The 16,613-nt window shown below is 40.6% G+C and overlaps 8 protein-coding genes across 9 annotated transcripts; 3 read left to right on the forward strand and 5 right to left on the reverse strand.

Moving 5' to 3' along the window:
• Window positions 1-3: 3 nt before the first annotated feature.
• Window positions 4-4,009, reverse strand: LOC105701668 (actin-interacting protein 1). The gene is made up of 13 exons (XM_012428595.2): window positions 3,844-4,009; window positions 2,916-3,037; window positions 2,719-2,809; window positions 2,515-2,662; window positions 2,243-2,410; window positions 1,974-2,142; window positions 1,774-1,902; window positions 1,567-1,671; window positions 1,160-1,480; window positions 973-1,092; window positions 741-899; window positions 385-535; window positions 4-286 (listed from the first exon to the last, which is right to left on the reverse strand). The coding sequence occupies exons 1-13, from the start codon at window positions 3,857-3,859 to the stop codon at window positions 177-179; spliced, it is 1,809 nt and encodes a 602-aa protein (XP_012284018.1). The 5' UTR covers window positions 3,860-4,009; the 3' UTR covers window positions 4-176.
• A 722-nt stretch (window positions 4,010-4,731) lies between these two features.
• On the reverse strand, window positions 4,732-5,489 carry LOC105701795 (histone H1-like). The gene has a single exon (XM_012428868.2). It carries the CDS (start codon window positions 5,413-5,415, stop codon window positions 4,756-4,758), a length of 660 nt encoding a protein of 219 aa, XP_012284291.1. The 5' UTR covers window positions 5,416-5,489; the 3' UTR covers window positions 4,732-4,755.
• Window positions 5,490-6,715: 1,226 nt separating this feature from the next.
• LOC105701794 (elongation factor Tu) lies at window positions 6,716-8,834 on the forward strand. 2 transcript variants are annotated; one of them, XM_012428866.2, is made up of 5 exons: window positions 6,716-7,062; window positions 7,143-7,554; window positions 7,609-7,980; window positions 8,118-8,309; window positions 8,419-8,834. In XM_012428866.2, the coding sequence occupies exons 1-5, from the start codon at window positions 7,022-7,024 to the stop codon at window positions 8,722-8,724; spliced, it is 1,323 nt and encodes a 440-aa protein (XP_012284289.1). In that variant the 5' UTR covers window positions 6,716-7,021; the 3' UTR covers window positions 8,725-8,834. The 2 variants fall into 2 exon arrangements, with proteins under 2 accessions (XP_012284289.1, XP_012284288.1); XM_012428865.2 differs by having other exon boundaries at window positions 6,717-7,554.
• Window positions 8,835-8,974: 140 nt separating this feature from the next.
• LOC105701793 (ATP synthase subunit alpha, mitochondrial) lies at window positions 8,975-12,081 on the reverse strand. Its single transcript, XM_012428864.2, has 8 exons — window positions 11,924-12,081; window positions 11,296-11,409; window positions 10,868-11,217; window positions 10,400-10,756; window positions 9,914-10,295; window positions 9,688-9,832; window positions 9,457-9,574; window positions 8,975-9,358 (listed from the first exon to the last, which is right to left on the reverse strand). Exons 1-8 carry the CDS (start codon window positions 11,987-11,989, stop codon window positions 9,244-9,246), a joined length of 1,647 nt encoding a protein of 548 aa, XP_012284287.1. The 5' UTR covers window positions 11,990-12,081; the 3' UTR covers window positions 8,975-9,243.
• Window positions 12,082-12,650: 569 nt separating this feature from the next.
• LOC105701797 (histone H4) lies at window positions 12,651-13,005 on the forward strand. The gene has a single exon (XM_012428870.2). It carries the CDS (start codon window positions 12,677-12,679, stop codon window positions 12,986-12,988), a length of 312 nt encoding a protein of 103 aa, XP_012284293.1. The 5' UTR covers window positions 12,651-12,676; the 3' UTR covers window positions 12,989-13,005.
• Window positions 13,006-13,548: 543 nt separating this feature from the next.
• Window positions 13,549-13,988, reverse strand: LOC105701796 (histone H2A-like). Its single transcript, XM_012428869.2, has one exon. It carries the CDS (start codon window positions 13,942-13,944, stop codon window positions 13,561-13,563), a length of 384 nt encoding a protein of 127 aa, XP_012284292.1. The 5' UTR covers window positions 13,945-13,988; the 3' UTR covers window positions 13,549-13,560.
• A 216-nt stretch (window positions 13,989-14,204) lies between these two features.
• On the forward strand, window positions 14,205-15,727 carry LOC105701627. Its single transcript, XM_012428524.2, has 4 exons — window positions 14,205-14,370; window positions 14,768-14,921; window positions 14,987-15,185; window positions 15,298-15,727. The coding sequence occupies exons 2-4, from the start codon at window positions 14,782-14,784 to the stop codon at window positions 15,484-15,486; spliced, it is 528 nt and encodes a 175-aa protein (XP_012283947.1). The 5' UTR covers window positions 14,205-14,370; window positions 14,768-14,781; the 3' UTR covers window positions 15,487-15,727.
• LOC105701628 (28S ribosomal protein S18c, mitochondrial) lies at window positions 15,474-16,374 on the reverse strand. The gene is made up of 4 exons (XM_012428525.2): window positions 16,246-16,374; window positions 16,086-16,171; window positions 15,783-15,993; window positions 15,474-15,659 (listed from the first exon to the last, which is right to left on the reverse strand). The coding sequence occupies exons 1-4, from the start codon at window positions 16,286-16,288 to the stop codon at window positions 15,568-15,570; spliced, it is 432 nt and encodes a 143-aa protein (XP_012283948.1). The 5' UTR covers window positions 16,289-16,374; the 3' UTR covers window positions 15,474-15,567.
• Window positions 16,375-16,613: the final 239 nt, after the last annotated feature.

Below are 16,613 nucleotides of genomic sequence, written 5' to 3' on the forward strand. Positions count from 1 at the left end.
ACGACACGTTTATCCATTTAATCGGTATATCAAGAGATCGTATCCAAAATAATATACAATATTTCATGAGTATATAAATCAAAATAAATAAAATACACCTAACGAGTTAATGTAAGCCGTGTCTCAAAAACGAGATAGCGCGAATTACCCGCGCACCTTCACCCGCGATGCCCTTTTTAAATCTTTTCCACGCGCCATACCTTTGTATTGCAATCCTGACCAACGGAGATCAACGTTTCCTCGTCTAACCACACCAGACGGGTGATTTGACTTTGCGGATGCGCGTCTGAAAAGGAAAGAAAAAAACTCTTAATACTTCCTGCTCGTGGAATAACCTTCGTCTTCGAGTCCCGGGCGCTAGTGAAATTTATGAGATTCACTGACTTTTAATGATCGTGTGTTTGGCTGGATTCGTTACGCTCCAAATAATGATGGTCGTGTCTAGACTTCCACTTGCCACCATAGCTCCATCGGGGGCCCAGGCAACGGAATTCACTCGCGCGTTATGGAAACCCCATTCCCTGTTGTGCGCGAGCTGCAAACGGCAACGATTATTTACCGTCAAATCCGTAATGGAACTAACGTTCATCGACTATCACACACTTACCCTCTAACGGGTCGTTCGGTTTGCGTATAGTAAGAGTCATACTTTAGTGGACCAATAGCGTATGACGGTATAAACCAATCGTATTACTTCGCGGTATAGATATTAAAATAAAATTCGTAACGACTAACTTTACCTGATACTCTGGAAGAGAGTAGAGAATGACCTTTCTGTTGGCGTCACAGGCAACTAGAAATTTGTTGTCTGGACTGTAAGCAGCATCGGTCACGGGACCCAAATGCTCCAATTCGGATTTGGCAGTCAAAGTTGTCCCTGCCAATTCGTAAATGAATACCTGGACAACGAATGTAGGACGTAAATCGGTGGTAATCGATCTGACGTAGAAACGCAAGAGTTGAAATTTCAACCTTATTATCCGAGGTAGATCCAACGGCAACGTCACCGTTTTCCTGGTTTATGGACACGCAGGATGGTTCGTATTCAATTGGCAAGCTAGACACTTTTCTTCCACCTTGAGTGACCGTGATCTGAAAGAGAACAGAAGCGTATTTGTATCGTATTGGCGGGGCCGATGGACGAGGAAGCACGTTGTACCTGTTTAACGGAAGCAACGACAACCGTGTCGTCTCCGTGTATATCCAGACCCCGAGGTTGGGAGTCTAATTTAACCGATGTCTCCGAATAAGCGTTTTCCGCTAGATCGATAGCTCTTAAGGTATCGTCGATACCGGCAGTGTATAACACATTCTTCGAAGCTTTCATTCCATTAATTTGATTGCCATGGCCGTGGCCCTTAACGCGATCGTTTTCGCCAGTTTCGGCATTCCAGTTGGTCACGTAACCGTCGTGAGATCCAGTATAAATCGTACTTCTATCGGGACTTAACGTTAATACTGTGATAGGCTTGTTGTGTCCCTAAAAACACCGAAGCATCCTCGATAAAGTACCGATAATAAATCTGCCTCTGAGCAGGAGTAAATAATGTAGGAATTAAAGCTCACCTTAACTATTCTAATAGGTTTTTCAGGATCATCTACGTTAAGATAATTGATGAACCCGCTGAGTGAAACCGTCAATAAATGCTTTCCTTGCCACAAACAGCTTACCTAGAAAATAAAATAATTACATCGAGTTTTACCAACGTTATCAGCGGTAATCTAGTTTTTCACTTTTCATGTTTAGAGTCCGATGGAATTAATAGAGCTTACTTGTTGATCGTCAATAGTCGTTCCCATTGGAAACTCGTTGATTAACGATCGTGTTTCAACGTCCCACAATTTACAGGTCTTATCACCGGAAGCAGTTAAAAGCTGCGTACCATCCGGCTTCCATGCTACCTATAAAAGATTCCTGGTTATTTTACATCACGGAAGAGCGAACTGATGTACAAGTCATTTTATCATCTTACCCCGTACACTCCACCTTGATGAGCGGGAGAACCAACTTCACCTACGAGGTCCGATGAAGTTCCATCGTAAATAAATACTTTCCCATCAAATCCTGCGGAAGCAAAAAGGTTCCCAGAAGGGGAATAACGTACTGCTTGAACAAATCTGCTGTGATCCTGTTTAGTCATCCTACAAAAAAATATTTAATTCATTTTTCCGTTAAAAGTACACACGCAAACAGGCTCTGCTTTTGGTTTGATTCGTCCTACTTCATTGGCATTCGACGTACTTGAACTTAAATGGAGGGCCTTCGAATACCGCGATGGTATTGTCTTCGCTTCCAGTAATCAGTCTAAATGGCCTTGTGGGCCTGAAGTCACAGGAATTGATGGGCTTGGACTGGCCAGAAATCTCTCCTACGGATGTACCAGTCTCTGCCATGAAGACGTGACCGAATCTATATTTTTATTAGCAACTTATTAAAAGTCTCTCGCAAGTGTGAAAATTTGCTATTCTTTATCCTCACTTTTTTATCCTAACTTCTGAAAAGCAAATCGTTACCTTTCTCTGCCTTCCCCGACAACGACCATACGCTGGTTATCGGGTGACCACGCGATGTCTTTAATGGGACCTCCGATCGGATGAAATTCATTTTTCAAGATGTGTTCTTTATTCACTGTATCCCAAACACGTACCTTACCGGACTGATCTGTAATAAAGACGTCTTGTAAAATGTATCCGTTTGATATTTTATGAGTTACGAACCTCCAGATGCTATATAGAAACCACTAGGCGAATACTTTGCTACGTTCACTGCACAAGAATGTTCCGTATAAATGTCTGCAATTGCTGGATTCTGCAATTATATTACATGTATGCTATGTAAGCCTTGACAACTCAGATAGTATACACAAAACAAATTACACTTGATAAACATTAAAATTTTCTAAGTCATTACTCACATCGATATTTCTAATGATAACACTGTTCCCATTGGTGTATAAAAAATTCTTCCCCTTTGGATCACCACCGAGAACTAAAGGTTGGCCTCTCTGCGTGCGGGGCAATGTTGCAAATATATATTCTGGAAAAATACCCAAGGTTTCCTTTTAAAATATAATAGACTATACTTAGTAAAAGCATCAAACGCCAGATCCCTTTCCGTTACGAGTCACCATAGTTTTATTGTGTCACCAAAATATCAACAGCCAGTAGATGTTTTGGCAAGACTCCAAATTGGAGTATACATAAAATTATTTTGAGCATGGACGGCGTGATATCGTTACTAAACGCTCGGCTGGAAAAGTTGAATCTATTTCCCTATTTCCGTGGAAATAACGAACTCACTTTCATTTAACAATTGCAAATAGAATACCAAAAACCAAAAGTAACCATATACCTGTAATATCGTTAAATCTATTTAATTTGATTATCTTTGCAAAGATATATTGCCAGACGATTAATCATCCTATTGCATATCTTATCACTTCCTCGATGATTTACAAAGAAAATGATACCGCTCCAATAATGAAAAGATAAAAACGATGATCGAGTAACGGAGCATGGAGAAATATATACATAACTGTTTATAAAGCCAAGCCACAAAATTATAAAATTAATTATAAGCATTCCATAATCTTTCGAGTATGTTTGACCATTGAATACACATAAAAATTCCGCCTGTTACAGTTAAAATAAATACAACTGATCCTTTAAGAAAGATTTACACGTCAGCATTCTGTCAACATCCCGGAATTTTGTCAGTTGCAATAAGACAGATATAAAAATAGAAAGACTTGTTAAACGGAATTTCTTTCATACACCAAATTAGTAAATTTTCCAGATGAATCACGTGTGTAGAAACAATTTAAAAACGACGATCAAACTTACTAGTTTCATAGGACATGTCTAAACGGTGACCGAACGAGTTCTCGGTTCGAGGAGAAATCCGGTGAAGTTGGGCAAACGAAGACCGATTCGCCTCCTCCTCCAGCTATCAACTATCCAGAACTAACACTATTCGCTGGCGCTCGCATGGAATCTTCGTCCCGCCCTTCACCTTATTTGGACACGACCGTTGACCACGAGCACTCCAGAGAGTCGCCACCGGTTAGACAACGAACATCCCGCAAAGTAGATACGTTCCGAGGCCACCTCGCCATTTTGAAACGGAACATACGTATGTGCATATTTGCTCGGCTTTACGCTTAGCAAGATCTTCGATAGATGTCCCCACCGTATTAGTAATATAGGTGTTTAACAGTAAGCCATCAATCGAACCTATAATTTCAGTTCTGCAATATAACGAGACGAATTAACATTAGTTGATAAATGTAAATATAAGCGATAGCGCAGTAAAATTAGAAATAATTTGCTACAAAATACAACTCTGCGACAATAGGTTTAACGACATGTATATATCGTTTTAAAGTTTTTTATAGATACCATTTAGATCATTTGCGCGAACTGTTCTCACGAGGAAACTTTTTTGGGGCCCTGAAAAGGGCCGTTTGTTGAGGTTAAGATGTTTAACCTCCAAAACGTCTGAAACTATCTGGCATCGGTGGTTTTTTTCAAAGTGACTGGTCCCAAATATTTTTGACAATTCTTTCCGTTATCGATCGGATAGAAGTTTAACCGTTGAAGCTACTTTTCTATCAACGGTAATTTTTAACGTTCCGACGATAAATAAATAGAAAGAGGTATAAAAAATGTATGCGATAGGGCGTTCTCCACGTAAAAAGGAGTGGTGGCCCTGATAAGGGCCTTTGTAAGGACTTGGCAAGCGAAACATGAGAGATTTCACTTTTTTGCCGCAGCTGCCTTCTTGGGTGCCGCCTTCGGCTTAGCTGGGGCTTTTTTAGGCCTGGGAGCCTTTGGCTTTTTCATCGGAGACTTGGCGGCCTTGGCCTTCGTAGGAGTGATTGATTTGGGCTTTGCTGCTCTCGCAGCTGGCTTCTTCGGGGATTTTGGTTTCTCCACGACGGCTTTTTTCGATGCTACGGGTTTCTTTGCTGCGACCGGCTTCTTCGCGACGACCGGCTTCTTCGGCGTGACCGTCTTCTTCGAAGCGGCCGTCTTGGGCTTCTTGGTGGTTTCCTTGGACGTGGGCATCTTGAAGGATCCCGCGGCGCCCTTTCCCTTGGTTTGCACCAAGCTTCCGTTCGCCACGGCAGTCTTCAAGTACTTTTTGATGAAGATCGCCTGTTTTTCGACGTCCAGCTTATAGGTCGTGGCGATGTATTTCTTGATAGCCTGGAGAGAAGAGCCGTTGTGTTCCTTCAGGCTCAAGATTGCCGCGTTGACCATCTCGGAGGCTTTTGGGTGGCTTGGCGCCGCCCTCGGCTTCTTCGACTTGGCGGTTGCAGCAGCGATCGCCGCCTTCTTCGGCGTGGTTTGGGCAGCAGGGCTGCCGGTTCCGGTGGCAGACATGACGGCTGGTGATGCGGATTTGTCAGCCATTTCAGCTTCCTTTCCAAATGATCCTCAAATCGATGTGTCGATACAAAGTTTCTCTGGGCGAAGAGGGTCCAGAAATGACTTCTCGACTTCTGGCGCGGCGACTAGCATACCGGAGCGCGGACCATGGAGAGAGACCCCGCCGGTCTTGCACTCGGACCGACGCCTGTCGCGCTCGAGTCGCGTTACGATCTTCCTTTCTTTTCGCCTTCTTTTCGCTTATTTTCCGACCTTATTTTCGATTAAACGTTGAAATTGCATCACGAGACACTCTCGTCTTCCTCGCGTCTCAGTTGTTTCGCCGTTGATTCGCCTCAAGTTCTAAAATTAATATGCTCTTTGGACACCTCGTACGGCCTACGACTGCACTTTTGCGAAGAAATCCTCGAAAATTCGTGTAAACGTGTGATTACGTTGGCTTTTTTGCCATAAACTCTTTGACATGATTATTAAGATTGACCAGACGCAAACCCGGTCGCTTAAAATCGTTTGGTTTATTTTAGAGAAGAGTTTGATCTCGTGGTATCAACTCACCGGCTGACCGTTCGGCAGACGTCAGGTTCTCTGCCTACAATATTATATTTTTTCCATTATTTCGTTTATCCAATTTCGTCCTAACAATAAATTTACAATCTGTCCGTGGTACAATCAAGAAAGTAACTGGAGGAATTATATTGTAGCGAACAGCAGCCGAAATTGGTCGATGGCCGTATTCTCTACGTGGACGAAATCAGCCACTCCAATTACTAAGCTTCGGTTTAAAAGTCTACTTAAATATCGCCAAAACTATTTATAATTATGTTTCATGTATTACGTTAATATGAAACTTGATAAAAAAAAAAAAAATTAGTGATACTCGTTGAAAATTTTACACGATTCAATAGATACCAGTGATACCTTGTACATTTCAGAGTATCGAAAATGCACGTCTCGTGGTTCCTTCAAATCCCTGAAATTGAATTTACGTCTCTGAAATAATAAATCACAAGGAAATATCCAACAGAGGCTAACTAGGATATGAAAAGATGAATCTTTCTCGTACAAGCATGAAAACGGAAGATAAAAAATGTAAATTCATTTAATTAGGTGCCAAGTGAGTAAAGGAAAGAACGTTGAAACGAATGTTCATAAAACCGCAAAACAGTCGCTTTTGGTGGCACGTTGAACACCGCTATTAATTTGGGTAAATCAGCCGTTTAATAATTGACTGTCGGTACAAAATGCAACATTTGAGAAAATTAATCTACAAATATTACATTCACTGCTATTTGAGGTATTTTTTTTTGTTTGCAATCGTTCGTCCAATTCGGTCTAACGGGAAGATTAGGAAAATTCAAGCTGCCGATTGGTCGAGCCCGGATTATTATGTTACTTAATTTTGGAATCGCGTTAGAGCATTGACTTAGAGAAACCGTGAGAGGAATCGTAAAGGTGCTTTCGTACGGCCATCGTAAGGTTCACGTGCATGTAGTCGCTCCAGTAAAACAGCCTTAAATGTATTCAAAAGTCGTCTGCTATAAGTGGAAACCGGTAGGATGTGTTTATAGATTAATGATAAAAACTGGAAGCGTTTAAAATATTTTGAATAAGAAAATGACGATTTTGAGGAATGCGCTACGTTGGATATCTAACAAGAAATCTGTCAGAATCGTATGTCACGCAAGCGAGTGTTTGATTTCAAGAAATCGGATAAACCGACTTAACCCTAATGTTTGTCAAAATTTTTCAAGTTATTCCCCAAACGCTAACTCGGAAGATCTGGTTTGTAATGTGGGAACTATAGGTCACGTCGATCATGGTAAAACGACGTTAACTGCCGCTATAACTAAATTTCTATCCAAAGAAAATAAAAGTTGTAAGTTCATAACGTATGATCAAATTGACCGAGCCCCTGAAGAAAAGGCTCGAGGAATAACGATTAATGTTGCGCACGTTGGCTATGCGACTAAAACGAGACGATATGCTCATACCGATTGCCCTGGGCATATCGATTTTGTTAAAAATATGATCAGCGGTGCATCGCAGATGGATGCTGCGATTCTTGTTGTTGCTGCTACGGATGGTGCAATGCCGCAGACAAGAGAACATCTTCTTTTAGCAAAACAAATTGGAATAAAATACATTGTTGTTTTTGTCAATAAGGTATGGTATTTTGTAGGAATGTCTGATTTTTTTTAACGTACACATGTTTCTCAGGTGGATTTAATGGATGACGAAGTCATAGATCTTGTTGAAATAGAAGTACGGGAATTGTTATCGAATTTTGGATACAATGGGCTAAAAGCACCGGTAATACGGGGATCGGCATTGCTTGCTTTAAAAGAAGATACTTCTGAATTTGGGATGCCATCCATAAGAAATCTTTTAGACGCTATGGATACGCATATTCCATCCGTGACCAGAGACTATACATCACCATTTTTAATGCCAATTGACAATTTCTTTACTGTGCCAGGCAGAGGAACCGTTATTGTTGGTACAATAAAACGTGGAGTCATTAAGAAGAATGACAATGCCGAACTTTTGGGTTTTGATGAGAAATTTAAGACTACCATTTCAGAGATACAGGCAAGTCAAATGATTCACTGCTTTGAGATACACTAAAACTGTAAAACCATTCTACTTAATGAACTAAGGCAATAAAGCGCGTATTAAATACGAACTGCAATATCTGCAGTAGCTGTAAAAATTTAATTTCTTAACAGATCTTTCAAAAAGTCGTGCCCCAGGCCCTCGCTGGTGAAAACGTTGGCATTCTAGTAAGAGGTATCAAAATAGATAATGTTCATAGAGGGATGATTCTGTGCTTGGCCAACTCGCAAAAATTGAGTAATCATTATGAAGCACAGATGTATTTGCTGTCATCTGGAGAAGGTGGTCGGCATAAGCCATTGAGGGTAACTTAAGCTACTTCGTACCATGAGTTCCTCTCTATGTATATTTTATTTGTTACCTTAGAACTGAACATAGTTTAAGAATTAAAATGGTTCACTTTCATATCAACAGCCTTCTGGATACTGCCAGATGTTATATAGCTCTACATGGAGTATTCTTTGTCGTTTGGATCTGTTGTTACCACCTAATGTAACGATGTTAATGCCTGGTGAACACACGAAGACGAGGTTGAGTCTATTGAAAAAAATGCCACTAATGGAAGGACAATCATTTACGATTCGAGAGAACCGATGTACCGTGGCCACTGGTATAGTCACAAAAGTCTTCCCAAGTATACTCATTGACAAGCGTAAAATGAATAAAGTGATAATCCCTGATCTACAAAAGCCAGACAGTGAATCGGTAGCTACTGGCTAAAATTTACTATCAATGATGTATTTTTTATTGTAAATAATAGCAATTGAACAAAGATAGCAGCTGTAATTAATTTCCATTACACAAAATAAGTAATGATCTTTAACACGGGTTAACAAGAAAAGTATTGTAATAAGCAGAATATTAAAAAGATATAGCTTAATTCTTTTAACCAAGTTGCATTATCACTTACCATCCTTTGCTATGCTTTTTTTATTTAATTCAAAATCAAGATCACGAATGAGCGATTATCAAATTGGTACAGATACTTTATTTTCATTATCGTTCAACATGTAACGTATCAATATATGCGTATGACTATCGTGTTTATCAAGTGTGGAATTATTTTTTCCTTCTTTTTTTTTTAATGACGTATTGGCGTGCAATTGATATACGATTTATAATTCCGCATAGGAAAGGGAACAGACGTATATCAATGTTACGTCAGTCTTGAATGTACGCAACACGGTGGCGCACAATCAATTAGCTATCGGTAGCTGAATGTAATGCGTTCATGATGATTTATGCTGAAAAGTTGCCCAAGAAATCGGTTACAACTTTCTTCAGTTTCGCGTCGGACGCCTCAGAAATGGTGTTTTCTTTAGCAATCGTTGAAAGAAGATCTTGTTGCGTTGACCTGAAACAATGATAGCGATGCTCAAGAATCATTCGATACCTTTAAGCCTTTCAGGTGTCACTCGGTTTCTTTCTATTTCTTTAGAAGTGACAGATTACCTGATGTGAGCAAGGAACTCTTTCTCGAAAGCTGTGATTTTACTGGGATCCATTTTGTCGAGATAGCCTCGGACTCCGCAATAGATAACTGCTACCTGTTCTTCAATGGCCATCGGGACTAAGAACATAAAAAGATTTTCAGTATGAATAACCGACAGGGTACCTAATACTTAAAGAGGCTTAAGATAAGGATGGATATTCCCCAATACCAGGTATATTATTTATACTTACCATATTGGCCTTGTTTGAGGAGCTCGGTAAGCCGGACACCACGGTTCAACAGCTGTTGAGTAGCTGCGTCCAAATCGGAACCAAACTGAGCGAAGGCAGCGACTTCACGATACTGGGCTAATTCTAATTTCATGGAGCCAGCGACCTGAGGTGTTTAAATAAATTTCGTACAATTTTACCGAGAAAAAGTTTTATTATACTGTTAGGAAAAAGACGGATGACTTACTTGTTTCATGGCCTTGGTCTGCGCAGCAGATCCTACTCGTGATACGGACAAGCCGACATTGATGGCTGGTCGGATACCTTTGTAGAATAATTCCGTTTCCAGGAAAATTTGTCCATCGGTAATGGAAATGACATTAGTTGGGATGTAGGCAGACACGTCACCAGCTTGAGTTTCGATAACTGGCAAAGCAGTCAAAGAACCACCTCCAAGAGATTCATTCATTTTGGCAGCTCTCTCCAGGAGTCGAGAATGAAGGTAGAATACATCACCGGGGTAAGCTTCACGACCCGGTGGTCGCCTGAGCAACAGGGACATTTGACGATAGGCAACAGCCTGTTTCGACAAGTCATCATATATGATCAGGGCATGTTTGCCATTGTCCCTAAAAAAGAGAAAATGGTATCCTGTAGTTATATCCATCACCCTCTTATTCGTTGTAATGCGTTAAAAAACAAAGAAGTGTTCAAACCAGGCGAAGAAATATACCTGAAGAATTCTCCCATGGCACAGCCCGAGTAAGGAGCCAAGTACTGCAGAGGAGCAGCATCGGAAGCGGTGGCCGAAACGATGATGGTATAGTTGATGGCACCACTGTCAGTTAAACGTTTCACAATCTGAGCGACGGTAGATCTCTTCTGGCCAATGGCAACATAGATGCAATATAGTTTCTTCTTCTCTTCTCCAGCCGAGTTGAAGCGCTTCTGATTAATAATGGTATCAATGGCTAGAGCAGTTTTACCCGTCTGCCTGTCACCGATGATCAACTCTCTCTGCCCTCGACCAATCGGTACCAAGGAATCGACAGCCTTGATACCTGTCTGCATAGGCTCCCTAACAGATACTCTGGAATAAAAAAATTAAAACCAACTAGTAGCCTGTTACATTAATACTTGTAAGTTCCTTAAATGATTTTTTCGAATATTCAAATGGATTTAATTCTTCGACTTTCTCTACCTGGGAATGATACCAGGGGCTTTCGTTCCGATACGGAATCGAAGCTTGTTATTGAGTGGCCCCTTGCCATCGATAGGGTTGCCCAATGCATCGACAACACGACCCAACAGCTCTTCGCCAACTGGGACGTCTACGATAGCTCCGGTACGCTTGACGATATCTCCCTCCTTGATATGCCTGTCGTTACCAAAGACGACAATACCTACGTTATCAGGCTCCAAGTTAAGAGCCATACCCTTCAATCCAGAACTGAATTCTACCATCTCATCTGCTTGAATGTTCTTTAAGCCATAGACACGAGCGATACCGTCACCGATACTGAGCACACGCCCGGTTTCTTCGAGGTTAGCCTGGAATTTCAGGTAAGTAAATTAAGCATGAATTTGTCAGCCTTTATGAGCCAAAGAGGTTGCAATCCATGATCTTACTTTCGCTGAAGCACCAAGAATGCGCTCTTCCAGGATCGAAGAGATTTCGGCCGATCTGCGACTGCACGAGACATGGTACTTCCTGGTAGCGACACCAGTGACGGGCCAACTGATCTAAAAGCAAAAAGCATGCAGCATTAATTTTTAAATCCCTTAAGGCATGTGCGATACAATTTCCCTTACACTTTGCACCCCACCCTTTCATATTCATTGCATTTAAACAAACGATACGGCAAAATTATATATAAGCCCATTGTTGGATCCTGTAAAAGACAACTGCCAATTTAATTTCCTTACATCCCAAAACAAATGTCAGCCCTATTAAATTGCATGTAAATCCTAAAAGTAGAGATAACATATTACATAACTAACAGATCTATGTTTATGTAATAGACCAAAAGTACGTTAACCAAAAGCGACCCTAATTCGGTTTCGTAAAAACGCTCCAACGCGAGAGATGAAATTAAAATACATCGAAGAAGCTTAAAACGTTCGAAACGATCAGCGAGCCGGTTTTAATGACCGAGGAAAAGATGTCGGCGACGTTGAAGTATCCACATACGGTCGCGGAGAGGTTTGTCCGTTTGGCGGAAAATTTGGAAAAAAGGACTCGTCGTCGTGCAATTACCTGTACGGTATTGTTGGGCAATTGCCTCGCGACCGAGGCGGCCAGCCTTAGGGTTAAAAGAGCCATCCTTGATCGTTCTCTGCTCGTCAAGAGCAGCACACAGTCGAAGCCGGAGTCGCGGATCGGTCAAGGAACGAGAAGCAGAAGAACCTCCCGTGTGGCCCCACTCCGATTCCCGGCGCAGGAAGTCGTCGACATCGATCCCTCTTACACCCTCGAACCCAGAGCGAGCCCTCGAGGTTATCATCTTCGAAAATCTACTGATATTAGCCAGTTCGCAACGTAGGACGACGTGAAGATATTTTTCACGAGTTTTTCTAACCCCGAAAGTGTATTGTTTTCTTTGAAAAGACTTTCGACAGAAGAATTTGAAGACGGCTACTGATCAAAATGGCGGCACCGGTTCCGACGCGCTAAAATCGAACCGAGTCGTACAGTAGATGGCTCTTAGCGACAATTTTTCGGCTTTCTTCTCGCAAGATGACGTTTCCTTTGTATTACGTCATAGATAAATATATGCATTGCACATATTTTAAGGATTTAAACTTTTAGTGAAGTATTTTATTATACGAAAACCGTTTCTAACGGATTAATGAAACGTCTGACATCGATGGGGTCTAACGATCGCTGATTGGTCCGTTGCTCGAGGGTGGGGTACATTGGTGGAAGGGTATAAATAGCAGGACTGCCGAGCCCAGATGACACTTTAGTGGAGGTTTTCGTTGGATCCGGACGCTCATCGAATCGCTCGTCATGACTGGCCGTGGAAAGGGTGGAAAGGGACTGGGAAAGGGAGGAGCTAAACGGCACAGGAAAGTTTTACGAGATAACATTCAAGGTATTACGAAGCCCGCGATCCGTCGTCTAGCTCGGCGAGGTGGAGTGAAACGAATTTCAGGCCTCATTTACGAAGAAACCAGAGGAGTTCTCAAGGTATTCCTTGAGAACGTTATTCGAGATGCCGTCACTTACACCGAACACGCAAAGAGGAAAACCGTTACCGCGATGGACGTCGTTTATGCCCTGAAACGTCAAGGACGTACTTTATACGGATTTGGAGGTTAATCATCTTATCCTCTGCAAACAACGGCCCTTTTTAGGGCCACCAAAATGTTTTACGTCAATGCACTTCATTTCGCACTTAATCCTTTAATCCCACCGGAAATATTTCTTTTTAATAACAATTGTGTTAGACGGACGTGCCAACATAGTTCTCTAAAGAAATTAAAGGAGGTCTTGAGTCCGTTGACAAAGAATGTTTAATCATTAAGATTTGGCTCCATGACTCGAATTCATAGAAATTTAATTGATTTACAGCAGGTATAAAGAAGTTAAACTTCAGTGATTCGAGTTGTGGAAATGAGTGTAAATAGTGTTCTTTCATGCAATAATTTTTACTATTCGATCTGATAGCAGGTATTTAATCTTGATCTATAAACTAAGACTTAAAATACACCCTCCGTATTTTTGGCAATGTTCTAGCCTTTAAAAATTCAAAGGCTTTTTATTTCATTATGTAGGATCGATATCCCTCTCTAATGCTATTTAATAATAATAAATAAATGTGCGAATGAAAAATTCCTTTGTAGAAAAAAATTTGTGGCCCTGAAAAGGGCCATTTGTAATTATGTAGGGCATTAGGCTTTCTTCTCGCTTTTCTTGGGTAGTAGAACGGCTTGGATATTGGGTAAAACTCCTCCTTGCGATATAGTAACTCCTGACAACAATTTGTTCAATTCCTCGTCATTACGGATGGCAAGTTGGAAGTGACGAGGAACGATTCTAGTTTTTTTGTTGTCGCGCGCAGCATTTCCGGCAAGTTCGAGGACTTCGGCCGACAAATACTCTATTACTGCGGCTAGGTAAACCGGTGCACCAGCTCCAACACGTTCGGCATAGTTTCCCTTTCTTAGGATTCTATGAATTCTCCCAACTGGAAACTGAAGACCCGCTCGACTAGATCGAGATTTCGATATCTTTCCCTTGCCTTTGGATTTAACAGTTCTGTCCCGTCCCGACATCGTCGAAAGAAAACCGATAGGTATCAACTTAATAACTCAACGAAACGAACTCTGCAACGTGCAGTCAAGAAGTGGTTAAAAATTCTGTGCGCGGATAGTTTTATATCTTTCTGGAAGAGGCGTGGCTTCCACGACGCGCTCCCGTTCTCGTTCCTGATTGGTTCGCGATGTTACGCTACGAGATACGTGATTGGTGCGCCGTACTCCCCACATTTTCTATATAAACGCGCGCAGAGGCGTTTTTTGAGTCCGATGTTTGCAACATGTTATGATGGTTCACTATCAAAGACAAAGATTATTAATTTGTTAAAAAATGTTTTGTAACAGATATGAAAATTGTTTGAAATGGTGTTATAACAGAGATGAGTTGGGAGACTGCTCACGGGCAGGATCGTGCGATCGCATGCTGTGCTGCCCTCTGGTTTAGTACGTTAGCTTTCACTGTTTTTTGCCCCCAAGGGCGGCACAACGAATTTCTGATAGGAGCTCGCGCACTCGCGATGGCGGTACCATCTATCAGTTGCCGTTGGCGGCTTACGTACTCGTGATGATAATACCATGCGGCAGTTGACGGTGGTGACTTACCTACGCTTACCAACACTGCTCGCTTGTTAAATTAAAAGTAGAGGATTACTGAGAATATATAACACATCATCTTGAACGCGATGTAGTTCATTTAAAGCACGATTTGAAGTCTAGCTAAATCTTACAATAACAATAACCTTTTTATTTTTTATTTTGTTGAATTAATTGGAAGATCACTAAAAATCGAGTCTTACGATTCTTTGAACATGAACTCAAGAGTATAGGTTAATCATTTCAGATGAAAAGTGAAAAATGAGTGACAAACATACATCGGTTACCCGAACTCCGCTTAAAAGTAGTAACAGAGCAAATAGGCCTTTTCGATCACCTTTTAGTAATATTCCCAAGCTCGATAAGACTGGTCCGAAGGCTAGCCCATCGTCCTGTTCACTGTAAGATGAATATCAGATTTGACACACATGTTGACATCATTTCTTATTTTAAACTTCATTTCTAGAATTTCTGGAAAGCGATCGGCACTGCAAAAAAATATAAAAGTCAAACGAAGGTGTGTAGAAAATATAAGCGAGAAGGTGCAGAAAGAAAATGCAAGTACAGTTGTGGTATGGAATGACCTCGTTGCCTTACAAGATAGAATCCAAAAAAAAGAGGAGGAGATTAATTCATTAAAATCAAAGTTCACTCATAGCAGAAAAGTAAGTTATCAATGATTCTCTGTCACTCATAAAATATAAATATTATTCTGTATCAAGTTGCAATAATTGATTATTTTTAAAGTAAGTTTCTTAATCTACTTTTATCTTTCAGTATAAATTGGACGATCTAAAATCTGCTATAAATACATGGCAGCAGGGCTGTCAAGAAGCTCTTGAAGAATTACGTAAAAATGTTCAAGAAAGAAATGGACGCACAATTAATATGGTGGAGCTTTTGACAGCATTGGGTATACCGGTTGACATGGTGGGGTTAAATGTTGAAGATGATACGTTCGCATAATTGTTTTTTCCAGGAAAAGGATAAAGTATTTATGGATATACAATATGTACTGATTTTCTAATTTAAGCATAAATGTTTAATTTAGTATTTATGAGGCCTAAATGGATTATCTGGATCAAACAGTTTAGGATCCTCCACGTAGCTTAAATTTTTTGCATAGTATCCCATAAGACCTGTAAAAAAAAGTATTTGTTATTTGAACATTAACATATTATTATATAAAGGACATTAATATTACGAATCATCAGAGATTAATTTAAATCGATACAAGAAAAACGTCTGTTTTGAAAACCAACCTGCATTTTGTGCTTTAAAGATTTCCTTTTCAATTTTTTCTTGCTTTCCTTTACAAAGGCCTGTTATGTGTCTTCCATAAATTTTACCTGTGTAACGGCTTTGAAACTGAGACAGCATACGCACATTTTTATAATCGGGCTCTATATTTAATTTACACAATATGCATTGTGGCTTGTCTTTCTCATAAGGATCGTGGTCCAAGTCTATTGGCTATAAAGAAAGCAATGAGCAAAAAATTGTAATACCAAAGCAATTGCATTTAAGTTAGGTTACGATAAAACATATATTCATAAAAAACTTACAAGATCATCTTGAGCTTCAGTTTCTCCACTGTAAATGTAAGGACTGGCACTATGCGTAGAACGAGTTAAGCCCCTCCATACCATCCCTGCAAAAATATATAATAAGTTATTAGTACAATCGGCAAGCATTAAGTTATGACAAAACAGTTGTAAAACTCACATATTCTGGTGTAAATACTTCGCGGAACGCTGACAAATGCCATTTTGCCTCGAATCACTCTTTAATGTGTGGACAATAACAAAGCAATATGTCAATGCCGCATAACCTCAAATTAAATCCCCTCTACACCGGCACGCTGTGAAGCACCGAGTTACGTAAACTAGATTAAGTAATCGAGAGAGAATCGTGAACAAATTTCCGGAACAAATCGAAATATGATGCTGTGATTGGTTACATCAGAACCAAGTACAATTTGGATAGAAAAGAATGGACCAATCAGAGGCGAGATTTCCTAAGGACCTATGAAACCCGGTAAAATTGAACGTAATACACGCATTCATTTAAAACCTAAGTAGTATGCGTCTAAT

Source organism: Orussus abietinus, unplaced genomic scaffold (assembly GCF_000612105.2).
Source record: "Orussus abietinus isolate OABI.00-Male unplaced genomic scaffold, Oabi_2.0 scaffold24, whole genome shotgun sequence".
Taxonomy (NCBI): domain Eukaryota; kingdom Metazoa; phylum Arthropoda; class Insecta; order Hymenoptera; family Orussidae; genus Orussus; species Orussus abietinus.